The 23389-nt window shown below is 35.6% G+C and overlaps 1 protein-coding gene across 1 annotated transcript in view; it reads left to right on the forward strand.

Moving 5' to 3' along the window:
• LOC132548081 (integrator complex subunit 13-like) overlaps positions 1 to 21517 on the forward strand; it is a 46023-nt gene extending 24506 nt beyond the window's left edge. Inside the window, exons 4-14 of the mRNA XM_060211905.1 lie at positions 441 to 525; positions 8711 to 8803; positions 9344 to 9433; positions 9791 to 9969; positions 11402 to 11489; positions 16638 to 16714; positions 17394 to 17551; positions 17955 to 18170; positions 19467 to 19576; positions 20499 to 20643; positions 21026 to 21517. Coding sequence (XP_060067888.1) covers positions 441 to 525; positions 8711 to 8803; positions 9344 to 9433; positions 9791 to 9969; positions 11402 to 11489; positions 16638 to 16714; positions 17394 to 17551; positions 17955 to 18170; positions 19467 to 19576; positions 20499 to 20643; positions 21026 to 21044 — 1260 coding nt within the window. The 3' untranslated portion in view covers positions 21045 to 21517. The remainder of the gene's footprint in view (positions 1 to 440; positions 526 to 8710; positions 8804 to 9343; positions 9434 to 9790; positions 9970 to 11401; positions 11490 to 16637; positions 16715 to 17393; positions 17552 to 17954; positions 18171 to 19466; positions 19577 to 20498; positions 20644 to 21025) is intronic.
• Positions 21518 to 23389: the final 1872 nt, after the last annotated feature.

A 23389-nucleotide genomic window follows, 5' to 3' on the forward strand; every position in this document is an offset into this window, starting at 1 on the left:
TTGTAAGGGCAATGGTCACACAACTAGTATTTATAGTTATAGTTGTAAAGGGCAAAGGTCACACAACTAGTATTTATAGTTATAGTTGTAAGGGCAAAGGTCACACAGCTGATATAAACCCCCTTCAACAACAGGAATACCTATACAGACTATGTAGGCCAAGGTCATCTAGCTGGTATGGCCACACCTCCACAACAGTTTCCAGGAATAGTGTAAAAGTAATGTCAAAGGTCATTTTACTAATATTGACCATGACTCCACAAGGTCAAAGGTTATTCATCTGGTTTTGACCTCCTGTACTAATGAAGAAAGGTTAAGGATCACATGGTTGATAAATTCTTGTCTACTTTATAATTTGTAACCTTAGAGTTAGATAATATCATTATACAGATGGACAGATTTTTTCTTGTTTCATTCTCTTTAATTTGCTGTACTTGTAGGAGGAACAGAATGCAAGTTCATCAGCCAACTATGATGTAGAAATCCTTCACCCGTTTAGTGTACATCAGGATCTCCTCAAGTCAGGTAGGTATAAATGACTAACTTTGATGTAGAAATCTTTCACCCGTTTAGTGTACATCAGGATCTCCTCAAGTCTGGTAGGTATAAATGACTAACTATGATGTAGAAATCCTTCACCCGTTTAGTGTACATCAGGATCTCCTCAAGTCTGGTAAGTATAAATGACTAACTATGATGTAGAATCCTTCACCCGTTTAGTGTACATCAGGATCTCCTCAAGTCAGGTAGGTATAAATGACTAACTTTGATGTAGAAATCCTTTACCCGTTTAGTGTACATCAGGATCTCCTCAAGTCAGGTAGGTATAAATGACTAACTTTGATGTAGAAATCCTTCACCCGTTTAGTGTACATCAGGATCTCCTCAAGTCTGGTAGGTATAAATGACTAACTTTGATGTAGAAATCCTTCACCCATTTAGTGTACATCAGGATCTCCTCAAGTCTGGTAAGTATAAATGACTAACTATGATGTAGAATCCTTCACCCGTTTAGTGTACATCAGGATCTCCTCAAGTCAGGTAGGTATAAATGACTAACTTTGATGTAGAAATCCTTCACCCGTTTAGTGTACATCAGGATCTCCTCAAGTCAGGTAGGTATAAATGACTAACTTTGATGTAGAAATCCTTCACCCGTTTAGTGTACATCAGGATCTCCTCAAGTCTGGTAGGTATAAATGACTAACTTTGATGTAGAAATCCTTCACCCGTTTAGTGTACATCAGGATCTCCTCATGTCTGGTAGGTAAAAATGTTTAGTCACCATGTTTCGTCATCATCATTCTCAAATGAGTGGTTTTGCTTTTACTACAAAAATATTGTGAATTGTTTTATAACTGTCCTACTATACTACTTCTACTGCTATATACAAGTTTTTATAGTCAAGGGTCTCTGAGTGAAATTTAACTCTGGGATATAGTGTTACATATGTCCATTGCTGCCCCATCATGGTACCATCATGTCCAAAATCACTCCAGCAAGTTCAGTTCTTAAAGTTCTATCTACAGCAACGCCCCAGCTGAGCTTGTGTTTCATAGTTTCAAGATCAAAGGTCAAAAGCAACATCGTTGTTTATGGAAAATGATTACCCACTTTCATGTATTCATAACTTTATTTTATACGAGCAAACTGTATGCTAAAGGCCATCATTGAGAACATCTTGGGTGAGTTTGTATTCGTGGTTCAAAGCTCAATGTGAAGATAGATTATAATAGAAAAATGAATCTCATACAAATAGGTGTACAGGCATTCCTGTCTTACAGACAGTATCTAGATTATATTATATACAGATAGTATGCTGAGACTACACACAGTGTCTCTATTATAATGTTGACTACAGATCCCACACAGTGTCTAGATTATAATGCTGGGACTACAGATCCCACACAGTATCTAGATTATAATGCTGAGACTACAGATCCCACACAGTGTCTAGATTATAATGTTAACTACAGATCCCACACAGTATCTAGATTATAATGTTGACTACAGTTCCCACATAGTATCTAGATTATAATGCTGGGACTACAGATCCCACACAGTATCTAGATTATAATGTTGACTACAGATCCCACACAGTATCTAGATTATAATGCTGAGACTACAGATCCCACACAGTATCTAGATTATAATGTTGACTTCAGATCCCACACAGTGTCTTGATTATAATGTTGACTTCAGTTCCCACACAGTATCTAGATTATAATGTTGAGACTACAGATCCCACACAGTATCTAGATTATAATGCTGAGACTACAGATCCCACACAGTATCTAGATTATAATGCTGAGACTACAGATCCCACACAGTATCTAGATTATAATGCTGAGACTACAGATCCCACACAGTATCTAGATTATAATGCTGAGACTACAGATCCCACACAGTATCTAGATTATAATGTTAACTACAGATCCCACACAGTATCTAGATTATAATGCTGAGACTACAGATCCCACACAGTATCTAGATTATAATGTTGACTACAGATCCCACACAGTATCTAGATTATAATGTTGACTTCAGATCCCACACAGTATCTAGATTATAATGTTGACTTCAGATCCCACACAGTATCTAGATTATAATGCTGGGACTACAGATCCCACACAGTGTCTAGATTATAATGCTGGGACTACAGATCCCATACAGTATCTAGATTATAATGTTGACTTCAGATCCCACACAGTATCTAGATTATAATGCTGAGACTACAGATCCCATACAGTATCTAGATTATAATCCCACACAGTACTAGATTATAATGTTACACACAGTATCTAGATTATAATGTTGACTACAGATCCCACACAGTATCTAGATTATAATGCTGAGACTACAGATCCCACACAGTATCTAGATTATAATGCTGAGACTACAGATCCCACACAGTATCTAGATTATAATGTTGACTACAGATCCCACACAGTATCTAGATTATAATGCTGAGACTACAGATCCCACACAGTGTCTAGATTATAATGTTAACTACAGATCCCACACAGTATCTAGATTTTAATGCTGAGACTACATATCCCACACAGTATCTAGATTATAATGCTGAGACTACAGATCCCACACAGTGTCTAGATTATAATGTTAACTACAGATCCCACACAGTATCTAGATTATAATGTTAACTACAGATCCCACACAGTATCTAGATTATAATGTTAACTACAGATCCCACACAGTATCTAGATTTTAATGCTGAGACTACATATCCCACACAGTATCTAGATTATAATGCTGAGACTACAGATCCCACACAGTATCTAGATTATAATGCTGAGACTACAGATCCCACACAGTATCTAGATTATAATGTTGACTACAGATCCCACACTGTATCTAGATTATAATGCTGAGACTACAGATCCCACACAGTGTCTAGATTATAATGTTGACTACAGATCCCACACTGTATCTAGATTATAATGCTGAGACTACAGATCCCACACAGTATCTAGATTATAATGCTGAGACTACAGATCCCACACAGTATCTAGATTATAATGCTGAGACTACAGATCCCACATAGTATCTAGATTATAATGCTGAGACTACAGATCCCACACAGTGTCTAGATTATAATGTTGACTACAGATCCCACACAGTATCTAGATTATAATGCTGAGACTACAGACTGACCTGTTGATCTTGTAATCATATATATATACTGAGTGAGTAATTTTATACCTGAGTGTTCCTGAGTTTCTTTTAAGCGTAAGGTCCCCTGTTTTGCCTTTTATTAGAAGAGGTTTTATTATTTAAGTGTAAGCTCTCAGATTTGTCATTAAATTGTAAAAGAAGTATTATGTTTTAAGCTGAAATTTCTCTATTTTTTCATCAGTCTCTATCAGATATCCTACTTGAGTTGAAGAAGCATTATAAGTTGTGTCTGGATATCTGACTCTTAATGTTGATCAATAGGGTTGTCATACTGTTGAAGAAATCTACTAAAATTCAAAAAAATTCATAAATCGCACCATTCTCCTGAAATAACTGATACAGGTAACAAAACATTAGAACTTTTAACTGAAAGCAATTTTATGGTATTTAAGTTTTTTTTTTTGTTTTTGAAGCCAAGTTACTTTATAACGACAAAATTCCTGTGAGACCATGGTTGATATAGAAAAGATGAAGTGTTGTGTACAATGCTTCGTGACTTTAAACACTGAAAAGGGAAAACACAAATGGTATTAGCTGTTTTTATTACTAGGTACATATTATACGGCTTTTTGAGAATCAAATTAGTGGGCAATGGAAACATTTCACCAGTTAATGAAACAGAACTCGTCCTGTTAGTATTGTTAGGTTTCTACATGTGTTGGATTCTCTGAATTTGCTAATTTAACTTAAATGTTTTATAAGATTTCCAATCACTCTTTCCATTTTGATGGGAGTCTGGTTTTAAATTCTGGATTAAGATTATTTTGACAATTCTATGCTGATCAATGTTTTAATCTTTATAAATCAAAGAACATAAGTTATATATTTGTTTCATGTTTGTGTCATTTCAAATTTATAACAATATTGTTTTAAAGCGTTGATATACATCTGTTTCCTTCAGGGAACACGGCTGTGATTGAATTTAAATATTGAATTTTTTTGATGTACAGGTCATGAAAGAAATTTCAAGCAAGAGTATATTTGAAACGATAGATAACGACTAAATTCATGATTAAGAAGTTCAGCTAAATGTACAAGTACTTACGCCTATCATTGTTGTTCATGGGTTTGTTTCTTTTTATTTCTTGAAAAGTATCAAACTCAACTTCAAAGATGCAAAGCTCTATTGTTTCAAATTTTATTTCTCTTTTCTTATAAGAATGATTTCTCGTTCGCATGTGACTTGAGATTAAATTCGTAGAAATTTAACAATGAAACAATCTATGAAGAGATTACAGTAAAAGTGCTTTCAGCTTTGGATTTTGTTTAAAACTGAAATCCTATTACCGTATTTGTCCTGTTGTGACAGCTCAGTCGATGTTGGCCTAATTTTAGTTGTGTGGTACATTGTTCCCTTTGAATCTATTGCGTATTTTATTTCTAAGGAAACTGAGAAACTGCCTGGTCTTTACTGATGTGGTAGTATCCTCTGGCAATTAAGACACATTAGTCTTATTGCTATGGAAGCTGTGAATGAACTCTCCTGCAATAATTTCATGGAGGGAGGGGTGATGGGCTTCAGATGTATATGGACAATGTATACAGATGCCCTTATAGACATGGAACCATTGCCAGAAATATAGATGCATGCATTCATCTTGAGGTTTTGCAAATTTTCTTTGAACACTGAATGATGTTTGACAGGTGTCTCTTTGTACTAATGATTAGTCTAAAGAATACTAAAACAACTGCAGCAGTCGTACTCAAAAATGATTCAGATATGTTTTTGAAATAGCTACAGTAAAAGGCACTTATGTAATTTATACAACAAACAGGACATACCCTGTGTCTCTTGATTCAGATTATCATGTTGACATACAAATTATCTCAACAGGAACCCTAATGTGATATTAACAGAAACTAATATATGATCTCTACAGGAACTCTTATGTGATATTAACAGAAACTAATGTATGATCTCTACAGGAACCCTAATGTGATATTAACAGAAACTAATATATGATCTCTACAGTAACTCTTATGTGATATTAACAGAAACTAATGTATGATCTCTACAGGAACTCTTATGTGATATGAACAGAAACTAATGTATGATCTCTACAGGAACTCTTATGTGATATTAAAGAAACTAATGTATGATCTCTACAGGAACTCTTATGTGATATTAAAGAAACTAATGTATGATCTCTACAGCAACTCTAATATCATCTCTACAGGAACTCTAATGTGATATTAACAGAAGCTGATATATGATCTCTACAGGAACTACTTTACTTTTGAAGTTATTGTTGTGATGATATGGAACAATTCTTGTAAATTAAATGTTATCCAGACTTAACATTTTTGTTCTGTGTGTATCAATTCCTAAATCTGTAAATTTCTTTACAAGCTTGTTTGCTCGAGTCCTAAACAGTAAGGAGCAAGTGGTACAGTTTGAAGTCAATGAATCTAATTAATGAATTTGCTTTGTTCAGACCATTCTATTGAAGGATTCTCCAGTATACCAGGGACCACTCTCTATAGAGCATCAAACTGTTCAGGGGTGAACTGTGTTGTCATGGTTGAGTTCTTTGGCAACAATACTTCATTCCTTTTGATATTTGTGATAAGCAACAGGCCTCCAGCATATTGTTCAGCAAGGTTATAAGTCACTAACTTCTTCAAGAACACCAAACTCAAAATAAATCTTGGTTTCTACCGAGCTGGTTAACACGGAAACATTTGATAAAGTACTTATTTATGGAATAAGAGATAAAATCACGGACCGTTTAAGTGAGATCACATCAATTAGCTAAAGCTATAAATTAGAGAAAAACAGTATAGCATGTCTCAAAAACCGTTATTTATGCCTTAGAAAATATTAATTAATCATTTGTTACAATAAGATAAACATATCTTTGATGATTTAAAGCTCAACTTGTAAGTGATGTCTTTGATGATATGAGTATGTCTTTGTACAAGGAAAAATAAATCATATTGATAATATCCCAAATCGTTTTCAAGGATTTCAAATGTTGCTACTCCTCGATATCTCATTGTTTGGCCTAAAATTTGAGAAATAACTGTTATTTTATATGTGTCCGAAATGTTCCTCTTTCACCTCATCTTGGAATCTGTATGTTGATAATAATAATAAGCTTTATTTATTTTACAACTGTTGCAAACCAGGTATTTCCAATTCATATTAATCACTCTTGTTGGCCCGGATTTAAGCCTAGAGTAGTTTTAGTGGTAGGAAACCGTAGTAACCTGGAAAAAACCATGTGGTTTGGAAGGTAACCCTTTATCTTTTCACAGTCATTCTGGGAATCGCCCCCAGATGGCCAGGTGAAAGGCAAGTGGTGTGTTACCACTGCGCCACCCAACCACCCTGTATTTGATGTGTGACAAATCCCTGAGATGTAGTTAGACATGGTTCTTTTTCAGATGAAATTTTTGACCCATTTTGATTTTGAATAATTTTTCTTATATCAGTTAGAAAATATATGTGCAATGTTTTGATGACTTTTCTGCCACCATCATATTTCAGCAAGATTGAGGTTACTGTAAATTACTTATACTTTGCATGATATTTATTTTCGCGTTAAAACAGCCAATCGTGAATATCTCTTGTGATTAGTTGTATGAACCTCTTAATGACATTCCTGTTATTCCTTTATTGACTTATTTTACTGTTGTTCAGTTCGTTGAATCTATACAAGCTTATTATGTTGTCACAAAGAAATTTGTTAGATATATATAACAAACAAATTCAAATATCTTTAGAATCTGTATTTTTAAACCACATCCCCATATTGCTGACTGTAAAGCTTCACAAAATGGCATCATTCAAATTACAGCTATAGGTCAGAGGTCGGAGGTCGAGACTGTGTACCATGATATATATAACTATAAATCCCAAATGATAATTTGTGTTGTGCTAAAATATTTACAATAACTTGCAAGATATTTATCTTATTAGATTACAAAATAAAAAGTAAGAAAATCATCAAAGAAAATTTCCGCTTGGACAAATACTGTTTAAGTGGTATAAATACTTTGCAAATTTTAATGTTAAACATCGCACAATATGTCTGGCTTATAGAAGCGCTGTCATCTTAGCATGGAAATAACTCACTTCAGTCCTCAAATATAAGAACATGTGGCATGATCACGTTTGTTTCTTGTATGAACACAACATGTATCACATGACTAAAGCACTTTTCTTTGTGTTAATATATTTTGACTCTCAGAAGCAAAATGGCTGCCAATATGAAACTATTGGTAGCAGATATCAGACTTTTCCAGAGTCCATATCTCTAACAAAATCATGTTTTGCGAATATCTCTGTGGAGGTAAGTTCATGAAATAAAGTGTTCTTGAAATCTAAGTGTTTTACAGTAAATATGTACTGTTCTAAGATCAGCAATTCATTAGACACAACTGGTTGTTTTCTTGAAATCTAAGTGTTTTACAGTAAATATGTACTGTTCTAAGATCAGCAATTCATTAGACACAACTTGTTGTTTTCTTGAAATCTAAGTGTTTTACAGTAAATATGTACTGTTCTAAGATCAGCAATTCATTAGACACATCTGGTTGTTTTCTTGAAATCTAAGTGTTTTACAGTAAATATGTACTGTTCTAAGATCAGCAATTCATTAGACACAACTGGTTGTTTTCTTGAAATCTAAGTGTTTTACAGTAAATATGTACTGTTCTAAGATCAGCAATTCATTAGACACATCTGGTTGTTTTCTTGAAATCTAAGTGTTTTACAGTAAATATGTACTGTTCTAAGATCAGCAATTCATTAGACACAACTGGTTGTTTTCTTGAAATCTAAGTGTTTTACAGTAAATATGTACTGTTCTAAGATCAGCAATTCATTAGACACACAATCTAAGTGTTTTACAGTAAATATGTACTGTTCTAAGATCAGCAATTCATTAGACACAACTTGTTGTTTTCTTGAAATCTAAGTGTTTTACAGTAAATATGTACTGTTCTAAGATCTGGTTGAATATCTTTTGACTTTAATTTCCCATTAAAAATATTTTATCTTTTGTTTTTAAAGCTCACGGGGATGGATTAGTGATACCATCGAAAGAAGGTCTGCCTACAGAAACCATAACGCTGAAGTGGTGTACCCCGAAATCTAACGTTGTAGGTGAGTAGATTTTGCCCAAATACTTTCTGAAGCATGATTGGATGGAAAGGGGATCTGTTTGGTATGAACAGTTGGTCTTAACTCTCGGAGGCTGGAGGCAGAAGGTATGGGACTCTATAAATGAAATAGAACAAAATCTTGAAAAAAGTTCTTCTTTAGGAATGGTAGTATTCTGTCTCAATTTGGTCTGAAGCATGAATGTATTGTCTGATCACCAAGGGACTGAGGATTGGGACCTTATGGGAGAATAAGGATTGTGTTGTGTTTTTGGATATTTAGAATTTCTTTTCCTTCAGTTTGGATGAAGCAATTTCAGCCAAGCAAAGCTAAGTGAGCAATACAGGCCCCGTGGTCCTCTTGTTTGTTTCATTATTTGGCCCTTTGTAGGATGTCCCTAGATAAACCTTAATGTGAAAACATGTTGATGGTAGTCACAAGAGTAAACCGACAGCCTACATGCCTAGTTGTTTTCATTTCTTAGAAACCAGTATTTCATTTTGTTTAAAAATTTTGTGTAAAAATGTGTTATCTGTATTCCAGAAATGCACTATTGTACGGATGTACACAGAGTGACACCAGTAGATGTAAACAGTCGTCCATCCTCCTGTCTTACCAATTTCCTGCTCAGTGGTAGGTTTTGTTCTATTTTCTTTACAAAATTGTTTGGTAAGGAATGGATCAATGATAAAGACAAGACACTACTTTTATAAAACGTGCACTTGGTCTGCTTTTATCAAACTTTTGCTCATCATGGAATACACCTTCAATCTTTATGCATGCTGAGACAGATGTATTTCCACTCTTACAGACTGTAAATTTCAGCTTTTTGTAATGGATATGTCAGATAGGTCTGCATTTTCCTCTGTTTTCATTGGCTAAGAGTCCACTATATCTAGATACATTCAGTTCGTCGATATTAAGTGGCCATTTTGTTTTGAGCATATAAATTTGAAAATTGTATTCAGACATTTGGCTCGTAATTTACAGGTCGTGCTGTCATGCTTGAACAACCAAAAAAGACTGGTATCAAGGTCATATCTCACATGCTCGCCAGCCATGGTGGGGAGATCTTTATCCATGCAATACATACAGGGCGCTCCTTGCTAGAAGATCCTCCCTCTATCAGTGAAGGATGTGGGGGTCGCGTAACTGATTACAGGATCAATGTAAGTGATTTTAACTCAGGATCGCCATATCATTCAGTGAATATGTCTGCTGTCTCCGGGGATAGGTGGATTTTTAGTGTCACTCATATCTGTCCCATCCAGTCAGTTTACTCCCATCCTGTCTCGTCCCTGCCATTGTCACATCATGTCCTGTTCTGTCCCATCCATTCTATTTCTGTCACATCATGTCCCATCCTGTCCAATCCATTCTATTTGTGTCACATCATGTCCTGTTCTATCCCATCCATTCTATTTGTGTCACATCATGTCCTGTTCTGTCCCATCCATTCTGTTGTCACATCATGTCCTGTTCTGTCCCGTCCATTCTGTTGTCACATCATTTCCTGTCCTGTCCCATTCATTCTGTTGTCACATCATGTCCTGTCCTGTCCCATCCATTCTATTTCTGTCACATCATGTCCTGTTCTGTCCCATCCATTCTGTTGTCACATCATTTCCTGTCCTGTCCCATCCATTCTGTTGTCACATCATGTCCTGTCCTGTCCCATCCATTCTATTTCTGTCACGTCATTTCCTGTCCCATCCATTCTATTTCTGTCACATCATTTCCTGTCCCATCCATTCTATTTCTGTCACATCATTTCCTGTCCTGTCCCATCCATTCTATTTCTGTCACATCATTTCCTGTCCCATCCATTCTATTTCTGTCACATCATTTCTTGTCCCATCCATTCTATTTCTGTCACATCATTTCCTGTCCTGTCCCATCCATTCTATTTCTGTCACATCATTTCCTGTCCCATCCATTCTATTTCTGTCACATCATGTCCTGTCCCATCCATTCTATTTCTGTCACATCATGTCCTGTCCCGCCCCATCCGGTGTCCAAGTCATCACACTATAAATGTCATTTCTTTAGAAATTTTCATTAAACTTAATGCTAAAGTAAACTATAACAATACCTCACATGTGTTATACTGTTTAAGTCTTTACAAGTCAAGGTCAAGGTCACTATTAAAATTTACAGAAACTTGTTAAAATTTGAAACAAAAATATGAGCATGTACATTAATATGTTAGGAACATTTTCATGTTTACATATAAAAATACAGTATGACATGAAGTATACATCTGTTGTGTGGAAACTTTCACATTAGCTATGGAGAAACCACAACAATAAAACATAACAATTGACTTCAGATGAAAGCATGGTATCTAGGTATGTAGAAAGTCTTTACCCTTAAATTGATGTCATAGATTTCAACAAGAAAGAAAGAAGAGATTTTAGTCATGAAGCCTTGCCATCCTCATAGGTGTTGGGTTACATATACTACACAATCAATTTACAAAAATTGAACTAAGTCAGAATAGTGTTTTTGAATTCAGCACAATTTTAAGATTTGTGATTCTGTGAGAAAAAATAACATATTACACGTGAGCAATTTTAATCGTAACATTTATTTCATTTCCAGGACTTTGGTGAATTCATGAAAGAAAACCGACTAGCACCAGTTTTGCCCAGTGCGTTAGAAGAATCAGATGACCCACCGTTGGACAGGGGTGAGTCATTATGAGGAATAGAATCTTAAACTCTTTGTTACACTGTAAAGAATTACTGCTTTTGTTTTCCTGAATGGGACTTTATGGTCAAACAACCTCCAGACAACTTTTTATCCTTTGTTCCTATCCTGTCTAGAGATCTTATGTTTTGACCAACTTGGCAGTATTCTTGCTATGACATTTTGTGTTTATGCAAATAGAATTTTGATTTTACAATTTTTAGAAGAATTAAAGCAATTTGTGTTTTCCTTTTGTTTTTTATTTTTTCAATTGGTTTCATTAAAATTTTGTAGCTGTCTTTTTGATGAAATGAAATTTTGATTTCCAAGTGACTTTTTTTCAGAACTATTGTTACTTTGCTATTGATCACACTTTGACAATGGACTTTTCTATTGAGATCATTAACCACCACTATTCTGACCTATCTGCTTACTTCTCTTTGTTTTGTGTTTTTCCTTTGACCAGTGTTATATCAGATTCAGTTTTTGTTTCGTTTTTACCACTTAAACCATTACTTGATAGAAATATACGGCAGATCGCCTTAAGCCATTACTTAAGCCATTATTTCATGGAATTTCCAGTGTTTTTTATAGGCTAACTGCACTCCTACATCTCAGAAATATCATTTCCAGAACTAAGGGTAACCTAGGGATTTCCCCTGGTTCTATAGACAAGGGCCGAGTCATGCACACAAGCTTGGTCTTAGATGATAGCTGTGTAGATCTCTAAACGTTACGTAAGCATATCAAACAGATATTGTATTGTTTATGAGGCTCTTGTCCTATTGAAAAATAAAATGTTTCGTAAAGGTTGATTTTTTACTCAACCTTTACATGGCTTCCATGAAAAGTACATCCTTTCTGCATCATCGAGCTTATTGTACAACTACGAAAATTTGAATCAGTCACAAAAAAAACAACAACATTATACTTATCAATCAGACTTAACATATTAGTCAAACGTTTTTAAATACCTTAATCAATTCATTTACATGTCTGCAACATCAGAGAGATTTTTTAAGAAATAAAATAGAATGTGTGTACTTTACATTTTTCAACACAGCAATGTTTAACAAGTAAGGGAAGACTTTCACAGCTGTGGTGTATATATTATGGGAGATAATTCACAGCTGTGGTGTATGTATCAGGGGAGATAATTCACAGCTGTGGTTTTTATATCATGAAGAGAGTTCATAGCTGTGGTTTATATACCAGGGGAGAGAGTTCACAGCTGTGGTTTATATACCAGGGGAGAGAGTTCACAGCTGTGGTTTATATATCAGGGAAGAGAGTTCACAGCTGTGGTTTATATACCAGGGGAGAGAGTTCACAGCTGTGGTTTATATATCAGGGGAAAGAGTTCACAGCTGTGGTTTATATACCAGGGGAGAGAGTTCACAGCTGTGGTTTAAAGAGTTCACAGCTGTGGTTTATATACCAGGGGAGAGAGTTCACAGCTGTGGTTTATATATCATGAAGAGAGTTCACAGCTGTGGTTTATATACCAGGGGAGAGAGTTCACAGCTGTGGTTTATATACCAGGGGAGAGAGTTCACAGCTGTGGTGTATATATCAGGGAAGAGAGTTCACAGCTGTGGTTTATATACCAGGGGAGAGAGTTCACAGCTGTGGTTTATATACCAGGGGAGAGAGTTCACAGCTGTGGTTTATATATCAGGGAAGAGAGTTCACAGCTGTGGTGTATATATCAGGGAAGAGAGTTCACAGCTGTGGTTTATATATCAGGGAAGAGAGTTCACAGCTATGGTTTATATACCAGGGGAGAGAGTTCACAGCTGTGGTTTATATATCAGGGAAGAGAGTTCACAACTGTGGTTTATATATCAGGGAAGAGAGTTCACAGCTGTGGTGTATGTATAAGGGAAGAGAGTTCACAGCTGTGGTGTATGTATCAGGGAAGAGAGTTCACAGCTGTGGTTTATATATCAGGGAAGAGAGTTCACAGCTGTGGTGTATATATCAGGGAAGAGAGTTCACAGCTGTGGTTTATATATCAGGGAAGAGAGTTCACAGCTGTGGTGTATATATCAGGGAAGAGAGTTCACAGCTATGGTGTATATATCAGGGAAGAGAGTTCACAGCTGTGGTGTATATATCAGGGAAGAGAGTTCACAGCTGTGGTTTATATATCAGGGGAGAGAGTTCACAGCTGTGGTGTATATATCAGGGAAGAGAGTTCACAGCTGTGGTGTATATATCAGGGGAGAGAGTTCACAGCTGTGGTTTATATATCAGGGAAGAGAGTTCACAGCTGTGGTATATATATACACAGCTGTGGGGGAAGAGAGTTCACAGCTGTGGTTATATATATCAGGGTATATAAGAAAGTTCACAGCTGTGGTGTATATATCAGGGGAGAGAGTTCACAGCTGTGGTGTATATATATAAGGGAAGAAAGTTCACAGCTGTGGTGTATATATCAGGGAAGAGAGTTCACAGCTGTGGTGTATATATCAGGGAAGAGAGTTCACAGCTGTGGTGTATATATCAGGGAAGAGAGTTCACAGCTGTGGTGTATATATCAGGGAAGAGAGTTCACAGCTGTGGTGTATATATCAGGGAAGAGAGTTCACAGCTGTGGTGTATATATAAGGGAAGAGAGTTCACAGCTGTGGTGTATATATCAGGGAAGAGAGTTCACAGCTGTGGTGTATATATCAGGGAAGAGAGTTCACAGCTGTGGTTTATATACCAGGGGAGAGAGTTCACAGCTGTGGTTTATATACCAGGGGAGAGAGTTCACAGCTGTGGTTTATATACCAGGGGAGAGAGTTCACAGCTGTGGTGTATATATACCAGGGGAGAGAGTTCACAGCTGTGGTGTATATATCAGGGAAGAGAGTTCACAGCTATAGTGTACATGTCAGAAACATAACAGCTAGGCAGTTTATTTGTTGGATTGTAATGTTAATCTCACTTTATATGTTTTGTTGAGTGTGTCAATAAACATAATTACTTAGATTCTTTGTTGTCATATTCTTCAACTTAGTAGCATTTATTTATGTTAGTATACCTATTCCCCAAATTTATATTATATCTCTTAAAATTACTAAGGTATTATTATTGCCTAGTCTGAATTTGTTGGACCCTAAACTGTTGATGTTAACACAGTTTTTCTGTTCACAATCCTAACAGTGACAAACCTTGGAACAAATCTTGTTTTCTTGTAGGAAAGACTACCAGTTGTTTGTTGATGCAATCACACCTGTTTTACTGATAAACAAAAATATTACCCTGTTGTCTAATAAATCCTCAACCTTTTTCGAAATCGATGACTGATTTTGTTTTCTCTGGGATAACCGACACTGCAGTTTCCTGTACAATTTACATAGCACACAGCTCCACAGAAACGATAGTTTTTTGTTAGATAATGGAAAGTTACATTGAAGAAAGAAATCTCAGGCCAAAAGAAGGATTGTTGATCCCTGGATGCCAGTTTCCCGTAGAAATTCAATCTGTAACAACAGAATCTCTGTATCTATGATACATAAAATGGTCATATCATTGCCACGTCCAGTGTAGACCTGGAACATAAAGGCAGTATTGAATATTTTTTCTGCTTAATTTCATATATATTTCAAAAGTTTGACAGAATCTCTATATTTTTCATGAGTGTGAAGCATGAGGGAAAAATACAGATATATTCTGTTTTACCTGTGAAATATATATTGTATTTAACTGAAAACCATTAAATTGAATCCAAGCAGGAGATAAACGCAGGTTATCAACAGAATAGCCTGGGTATGTTGTACAAATATGTGTAAACAGAATTTTAATAAAAAACTTTCAACTCTTCTAACATACCTGATGGCCAGACTTGTTTTAAGTGTGTCTTTGTGTGTAATGAAGGATGACTTGATTCTGTTATACATGTAGTGGACAAGCATTAAATAATGGTGGAAAAAACGCAAATTCAGCAAAAAAAAAGTACGATAATGAAACTCAGAAGCAATGTTCATGCTCTGACGCATGTCATTTTTCTTGTCAGTACGAATTTGATCTATGTTTTACAAGAAAGATTTGATAAGTATCTTCATTAATGTTCACCCTACGAACCAAGCTAATAAACAATTGTTTAGAAATATGATAAAGAACATATTGGAATTTTATATATTATAATGCAGAATGAACACCCTAAACACTTTGAGTGTATAGTATTTCCCAACCCCTGGTTGTCTGTACATTCTGTGAATTTCAGTTTTGTATGATACAATATGTAATATTTGTCTATTATATTGCATACATGTATAATGATGTATATAAAATTACCATTTTATATTCCACTGATAAAAAATCAAATTTTTGAAAAGAACAGAAAATAGGAAAAATTTTCTTTTTATTACATTTGAAATGAAAAACAAATAACCCCCGCCCGCAGTTATCCTAGCATAAGTACAGGGGTGTTGAAAACTTTTGGGAAGTATTAGCAAATTCTTGGACGTTAGGTTAGTGTTGAGCTTAACAAGGCTGCTTAATGGTGTTTTTTTCAGTTACATATTTTTAATATCATTTTATAATAAGAATCATTTGCAGAACTTTTTTCTATACCATATAAGAAAAAACAAGAAATGTATGCAGGATTTATTTGATGAAAACCAACTTATTCAACCTTTGTTTCATTTATGTGCGAACTGGAATTTTAGGCAAATTCCAATGTAGTGACTGTAGAGAGTACCGCTTTGGTTGGTAAAAACTGTAAAAACATAGGTCATCACTAAATAAAGTTATATCATCACCAGTGAATATATAATATCTTTAATCTCATTACTCAGTGATGAGACCAATAATTGTTTTTATCACTAGAATGCTTATCAGTACATTGGAGCCTATTGATGTGAAATCATTTCACAGATCATTTTGTCGTTTATATATATAAATGGTGATAATGACACTGTAAGAAATCAATTCAAAAATTTTGCACTTACCTAATATAAATCTTGGAAATTTAGCTGTGATGTCAGAAGTTAACCTCTTACTTTGCCATACATAAAACTTGATAATGTCCATGATATCTGTAACCTCAATGGATTGCCATGACCTTCAACCTTGACCTTTACATTTAACATATCATACCTTGACCTTTACATTTAACATATCATACCTTGACCTTTACATTTAACCATTACAGCTCAGAGCCACCTGGAGAGGATGAGTCGATACTGGCCAACTGTAATAGGGGAGACAATCATCTTTAACATGGCATCGGTAAGTGTGGCTTCATATGACCTTGATTCTGCTTGACCCATCCAAAATACTAGATAGTATTGGCAAGTGCAGCTACCAGGGTTTAGTCTTGATTGGATGGAGCTCTTATAGTTACCACAATGATAAAGTGTTATTCCTAAGGTTTATGTCTTAAAATGAATGATTAAGTTGTTGGTGATTTTAGTTTTATGCTCCCTGAAGGGAGAGCAAATAGTCTCTGCTTTGTCCATCAGTCCATCCAGCATAATTTGTCTGGAGCATATCGCAAAAAACTACGAGAGGAATCAACATGAAACTTCATAGGTAGATAGATCTCAACATGCTGAAGTGCAGTGTATGAGAACCATAACTCTCTTTTGCATAATTTAGGAGTTATTGCCCTTTGTTATTTTTCATACGAGGGTTTGGGGAGCATCAATCAATTCTACTGATTCTCTTGTTTTTTAAGTTGTGGTTAAATTTTCTCTGAGACTTGTTGGGTAAGATGGGGGCCACTAGAGGCTTTGGAGGAATTGGGACTCCCAAAGTTCATGGTAATCACAAGGGCTTTTATTTCATGAGTTGGTCAGATCAGAAAAAATCTATTCAGCATTAAAGGTACTAGTTAATTGGTATAGCTGAAGTCAGATTTCTACCTTTTTAAATCCAGTTTTTGTTAACATTAAACGTCTATTTTTAGCACATAGACCCATTGCCCACTCTGATTGTAAAGGAAACGTTGGATGAAGATGATGTCATTGAATGTCGTAAAGCCATCTACCATGTCGTCGGTATGGAGAGTAGAAATGAGGCTCTACCAATAACATCTAGTGGTTCCCGTGCTAAAGGCCCAAAAAGGTAAATAAAAAACACCAAGAAAATACCAACATGTCAATATAATCATAATCAAAACTCAAATTCAATAAAACTAGGCCAAGTATGAGCAAAAGAAAGATTTACAGAGACTCTTGAAAAAGTTGAAGAAAAATAAGACCAGGTGTTCCTGAAAAGTAAGCATCTTTTGCTTCATCAACAAGGCCCTCCATGTAAACCATTGGCAATCCAAAAAAGTAATGTCAGGTTCTCAAAATGAGAACAGGGTATACAACGATGGAACCAATACCAACTACCAATGCCTCATCAGCTTCACAGTAATGAAATTCATACTTCAATTGTGGATTAATTACTACACTTATATCATCTTTGACCAATCAGGGCACATCTTTTAAACATCTTTGTTACAACCATTTTGATTGGACAGGGATGAACAGTACCGACAAATGTGGTCAGAGCTTGAATCCCTGGTGAGTGCTCATGCCTCGACATCGGCTATGCATCAACGCATTCTTGACTGTATCTTGGACTGCAAGAAACCCGATGACTCCAAACCATCGCCAAGGAAAGGAGACAAAACCATTAAAGAGGAGAAAATGGACATAGAGAGTCAGGCCGAACAATCCTGGAAAGAACTGGAAAAGTAATGTAGAAAATCCTAATTTTTTATCATTAGGTGGTGTATTTTCAAATCATTTTGCATCCATAGTGTTGTAAATTGAGGGACAAAGTCAATAAAGATTATAATTGCGTTCATTTTATTTTATTATGGTCATCATGGGGTTTGAAATTTGTTTGTGATCACTGTCTCCTCGAAACTCTATTGAAACAATCAGTCTGGGTCCGAGTTTGATTCAATATTCGAGATGACTGCTGATGGCCATTTTGGATTATAACATTAGGTTTTCTGTGAAACATACTGAAATGATCTCTTTTAGAGCCTTTTTAGAGATAAATTTGATATAAACCTTAGATTTGCATGCCATAATTTAAAAACAAAATGATGTGTGATTTGATTACCTGCAGTCGTTTAGTTTTTCAACATGAAATATTTGATATTTTTGCTGCAATTTCTTGGCAACAAATAAAGGACATCCAGAAAGGTATGTGATCACTTCATAAAGAGTCAAGATGTGTGGCCTTGTTATTAGCTTGATCACAGATTTAAGATGGTTGTCATGGATTTAGACATTTGACAAGTTTCTTCAAGAAAGAATTCAACTGTAGGCATACCTATGTGCAATGTCATAATGAGGTCTTTTCCTTCTTATGGGTAGGTTTATTTTGAGGTTAATTGCAAAAAACCCAAAAAAAACTAAAGAGAAAAAGAATGGTTTGCATGCAGTTTTTGTGACTTGCAATTTTGAATGGTAAATACAACTTTTAACATAGATAATACAGGTGTAGGACAGCACATTTATGTACGACCAATTCAAGACCACTTAACAATGGCCACTAAGGTCCTTGTAGGATCCGTCTCCTTATTATGAAATACTAGTCATTTCCTCACAACTCCATGGAAGAACTTACAAGTAGCAAATGTATTGTTGACTTTTATGAAGCCAGTCTGACAGAGACTTAACCAGATGGTACAGAGTGCAAGAACAACCTGTACATCCTCTTAGTAATAGTTTGAGGCAGTCTAGTGCAATAAGGTGGGGGTTCCTTTCGTATCATCTTCACTTCTCTTGATGTCATGGATGTCCACGTGGTCCCAGAACATTTTGTAATAAATGTTTACAACAGTTGGACATAGTAATGTTAGTTTGATAGGATATACAAGACATCTAAATTTCAGTGGGTATGAAAAGTGGCCAACATCCAGGCTCCTTAGTTAAATCTTGTTTTGAAATGAGACGCTGACTTCTGCTTAAAAGTGTGACAACACTGACCTTTTCATTATGTTTTCTAAGTACAAAAATTTCTATTGTATATGTAGATACCAGAAGATGACTGAACGTGAGAAACAGGACGCTAACAAAGCAGACTCTGCACCTCAACCAAAACGACAAAGAACTGGGATAGAGGGCCCCTTTACACCATCTGGAGGTAATTAATGATGCAGAATCTTCCTGTCGTTGTTTTGACTAATGCTTACAAATGCACACTTTATGTGAAGTGGTGCATATGAACTCACAAGCACAATACAAAGACAACGAGATCCAAAGTCCGGTCTGGTAGATTTAGTAATATCAGCAGTCTTTCTAGGATGGATTCCTAGTCCTGTTGAAAGATGTGTACACAGCAAATATAGAGGACCAGAGAACAGCTGTAGGAAGAATTAAGACTGTTTAATAGTTGATATGTTTCGGCATACTAGGTATGCCGTCCTCAGTTCAGAATAACTTTCCACAATACCATACATATATACGCACATAGATATTGGCATATCATAGAAATTATTCTTTTTAAAAGAAACACCACAGATTCTAGTCCTGCCTGTCAATATAAGCATACTATAGAATTTGAAATAAGGATCGTATATGATTGTGGTACAAAAGACACGAAGTGAATCGACCATTTTAATGAAAATTAAGAAAATTTGAACTTTGAACTTCATACAGTGACTTCCTCCCTCTGTGATGCTAAGGGCCTAGATTTTGAAACCTAGGAGGTTTATATATCTGATCAGTTCAAAAGAACCTCAAATACATGTGTATATTCTGAACCAAGCCACTCTTTGAATGAAATAAACCATGAGATGCATTTTACTGCAAACCTCAGAGGTTAAACGTCCAGTAGTAGTGTCTAACGCCTGCAGTCTCGAAGATTGTACAATAGACACATAAGTGAATAGTACCTTTTATTACAAATTTTAAGTTTGATGCACTGTACAGTAGGACTTCACATCTAACCACTGCAGAGTTATAAACTGGTGTGGTGTTGTCCAAGTAAATTTTCAACAAACAAGATGACTTCTTTAAACTGTAGCGAACATGAATAAAATTGTTTAAATCTTTTCTTACTGTAGCTGGTCCACAAAACCTCCTCTCTTTGTGGACCAATCGAATCAAGTCTGTACACTCTCGAAGGCATGAGGAGTTCGCTGGTCGACAGGAAAGTAGTGACGGCATCACAGAGCTGTACAAACACATGAACGAACCCAAGGAGACAGGGTAAGAGTCATTTGAAATTAACAGATGACTGTTCACCGCTGGCAGTAAGAAGTATCTATATTTGCAGTAGTTTGTAAAGCTATTGGCTTCAGCTTCAAAGGATCTATTAAAAATAACGACAAGAATCATTATATATAACAAAAGCTGTTCTCAACGGAAAGATTCAACTCCAATAAATATGTCTTATGGACAGATATCAGTTAAGGAATGTTCTATGTTAAGAAATAGATACAGGATATGATGAAATGGCTGACTTTAACTTAGAATCAAAAGAGAAACATTTAACTCACATTCATTTATTTTTGATTTCACAGACCCAATCATATGGACAAACTTGTCTCCAAGTCGTCTAAAGATAACAATAATAAACTTTTTCTTGCAGAGAGCAGACAAAGATATAAAGCTCTAAGTAGACGACCCAAGAAATATTTATTCCATCACAAAGAACTGTGCAGAATTATGTAGATGTGACGTAATTCTCTTTTTGTGATAACTTACAATCATACGTGTAAGGTCTCTCACATAATGAGCCATCATTCAACAATTGGAAATATACTAATTTGATACTCGCATTTGAGGTATGCTATCATTTGAAATCTAAACTCAGAATTGTAACTCTAGTATAAATAAAGATAATGTCCTGTTGTTGTAGATAATGTAGTTACATATGTAATTTACATTTTACATTTGATCATGTGATGTAACTTTTTGTGATTGCGAAGACGTATTCAGGAATAACTTTATCCTAATCATGTCCTTTCTAGGACAATAGTACTGCCATACTTCACAGTCATCAATAAGAGGACATGTGACGGTCATTCATCGAAACATCCCTTATATCAATTTTATGCATTTTTTTATGTATAATAAATATATCAACAGTGAAATAATTTGCGTTTGTATTCTTTCCTTCAACATTCCTCAAAACAACAGAATAGAAGCCGCTGATCTGGCACAACAGAACAGCTTGACATGTATTACATTCAAATCCAGCTGATAGCATTTATATATCAGTGAAGATCTAGTTATTATAAAGTAGGTGGTTAAATACAATCAGATTTTAGCAGGTTTTCACTTTTTATTGAATTAGCATAAAGATGATTTGCATATAAGTGCAATTAGCCTGATCATATCAAAGCACAATATTTTCAACGGTAACACCCCTAAAATAAAATTATCACTAACAGAGAATTAATGTGTATGTACATTTGCAGTATTTAGTGACGGCCTCTTTGGAAGTAGTTTTAATGTTTAAAAGTTCCTATTTAGGTATGTCTATCAAATCAAAGTGAGGTCCTCTTGTCGCTCGCTGCCGACCTTTGTAAATTCGAAAAAAAAAAAATTTTGTGCTAAATCTTAGTACATGTTTACTGTTATTGCTCTGCTTCTAAATTCCATCTTGTCACACTATTTTCTACCCAAGTGATACAGGATTAAAATACAGACAAAATAGTGGGTGCTTTTGGAAAAGTGAATCGTCTGCTTCTTTGACAACAATAGGTATATAACGTTTGGACATTCTAAGAAAGCAACATCATTTTCTTAAATACGAAAAAGGTTATCGACAATACTACAAGGCATGCATACGTCGGGTGTCATCCACAAGAAGAACGCGCTTTCTCTTCCGGAACACCTGTTCCTTTTAACCTTATTTCCATTTTGGAACGTGACATTTCTTACTTGGATGACCAATATTTACATGGTGGTGTCATCGATGAAACAAGTGGCGCTAATTCTCCCGGAACACCTGGCTTTATATCTGCTTTGTACCCTAAGTTCATTGAATTTTAGTTTGAATTGAACTTCTGTTAAAATGTTGATATTTTTTGCTGCTCTTTCATACTTCAGCTTCACACAAATAGGACATTTTTCAGGGTTGACAACCACGATGACCAGAAAACGTTCTCAAAGGTCTCGAAATGCATCCCATATTCCTCTGTCCTCTATCCACAGCTTTCATGGACACCCCGATATTTCTTGAATTCGGCAAAAGACACCTCTTTATTTACTAGATGTTTCCTTAATATTGCTTTGCTTCCAAAACACGTGGTTCCAAGACTGATTTTAAAGTCTGTTTATGTTAATGGGTTGGGTTCTTCTTTACAAGCATCATAGCTTACAAAGTGAGTGGACAGTGATTTAAGAAATATTTTGAATTCATTTCACAAGTCTATCTATGGAGACATGCATGTTATAACAATACCAAAATGGATGCACATATTTGAATTTTAAGAATGACATGCACACAATGTCCGTGAGCACACTAACAAAGGAATCAATAATTTGTGACATGTTTCATGACAGATAGTTATGGATTATCAATCTCTTACTAAAACACGATCCTCCTGTCTTCAAGGTTATACAAAAGACATATATGAATATCGACTTTCATTGCAATTATAGAATTGGCTACATTAAGGCAAAGTAATGAAACAAACTGCATCATACAATCTTTGGATTATCCTTGGTCGCCTCCATAGCACCACTGACGATTCCTAGAAGGACGAAACAGCTGTATGATGTAGCATCACTGACGAGTCCTAGAAGGACGAAACAGCTGTATGATGTAGCATCACTGACGAGTCCTCGAGGGACGAAACAGCTGTATGATGTAGCATCACTGACGAGTCCTCGAGGGACGTAAAAGCTGTATGATGTAGCATCACTGACGAGTCCTCGAAGGACGAAACAGCCGTATGATGCAGTGCCAATGACGAGTCCTAGAAGGACGTAACAGCTGTATGAT

Source organism: Ylistrum balloti, unplaced genomic scaffold (genome assembly GCF_031769215.1).
Source record: "Ylistrum balloti isolate Yb309-2 unplaced genomic scaffold, AGI_CSIRO_Ybal_v1 Utg370000, whole genome shotgun sequence".
Classification (NCBI taxonomy): Eukaryota; Metazoa; Mollusca; class Bivalvia; order Pectinida; family Pectinidae; genus Ylistrum; species Ylistrum balloti.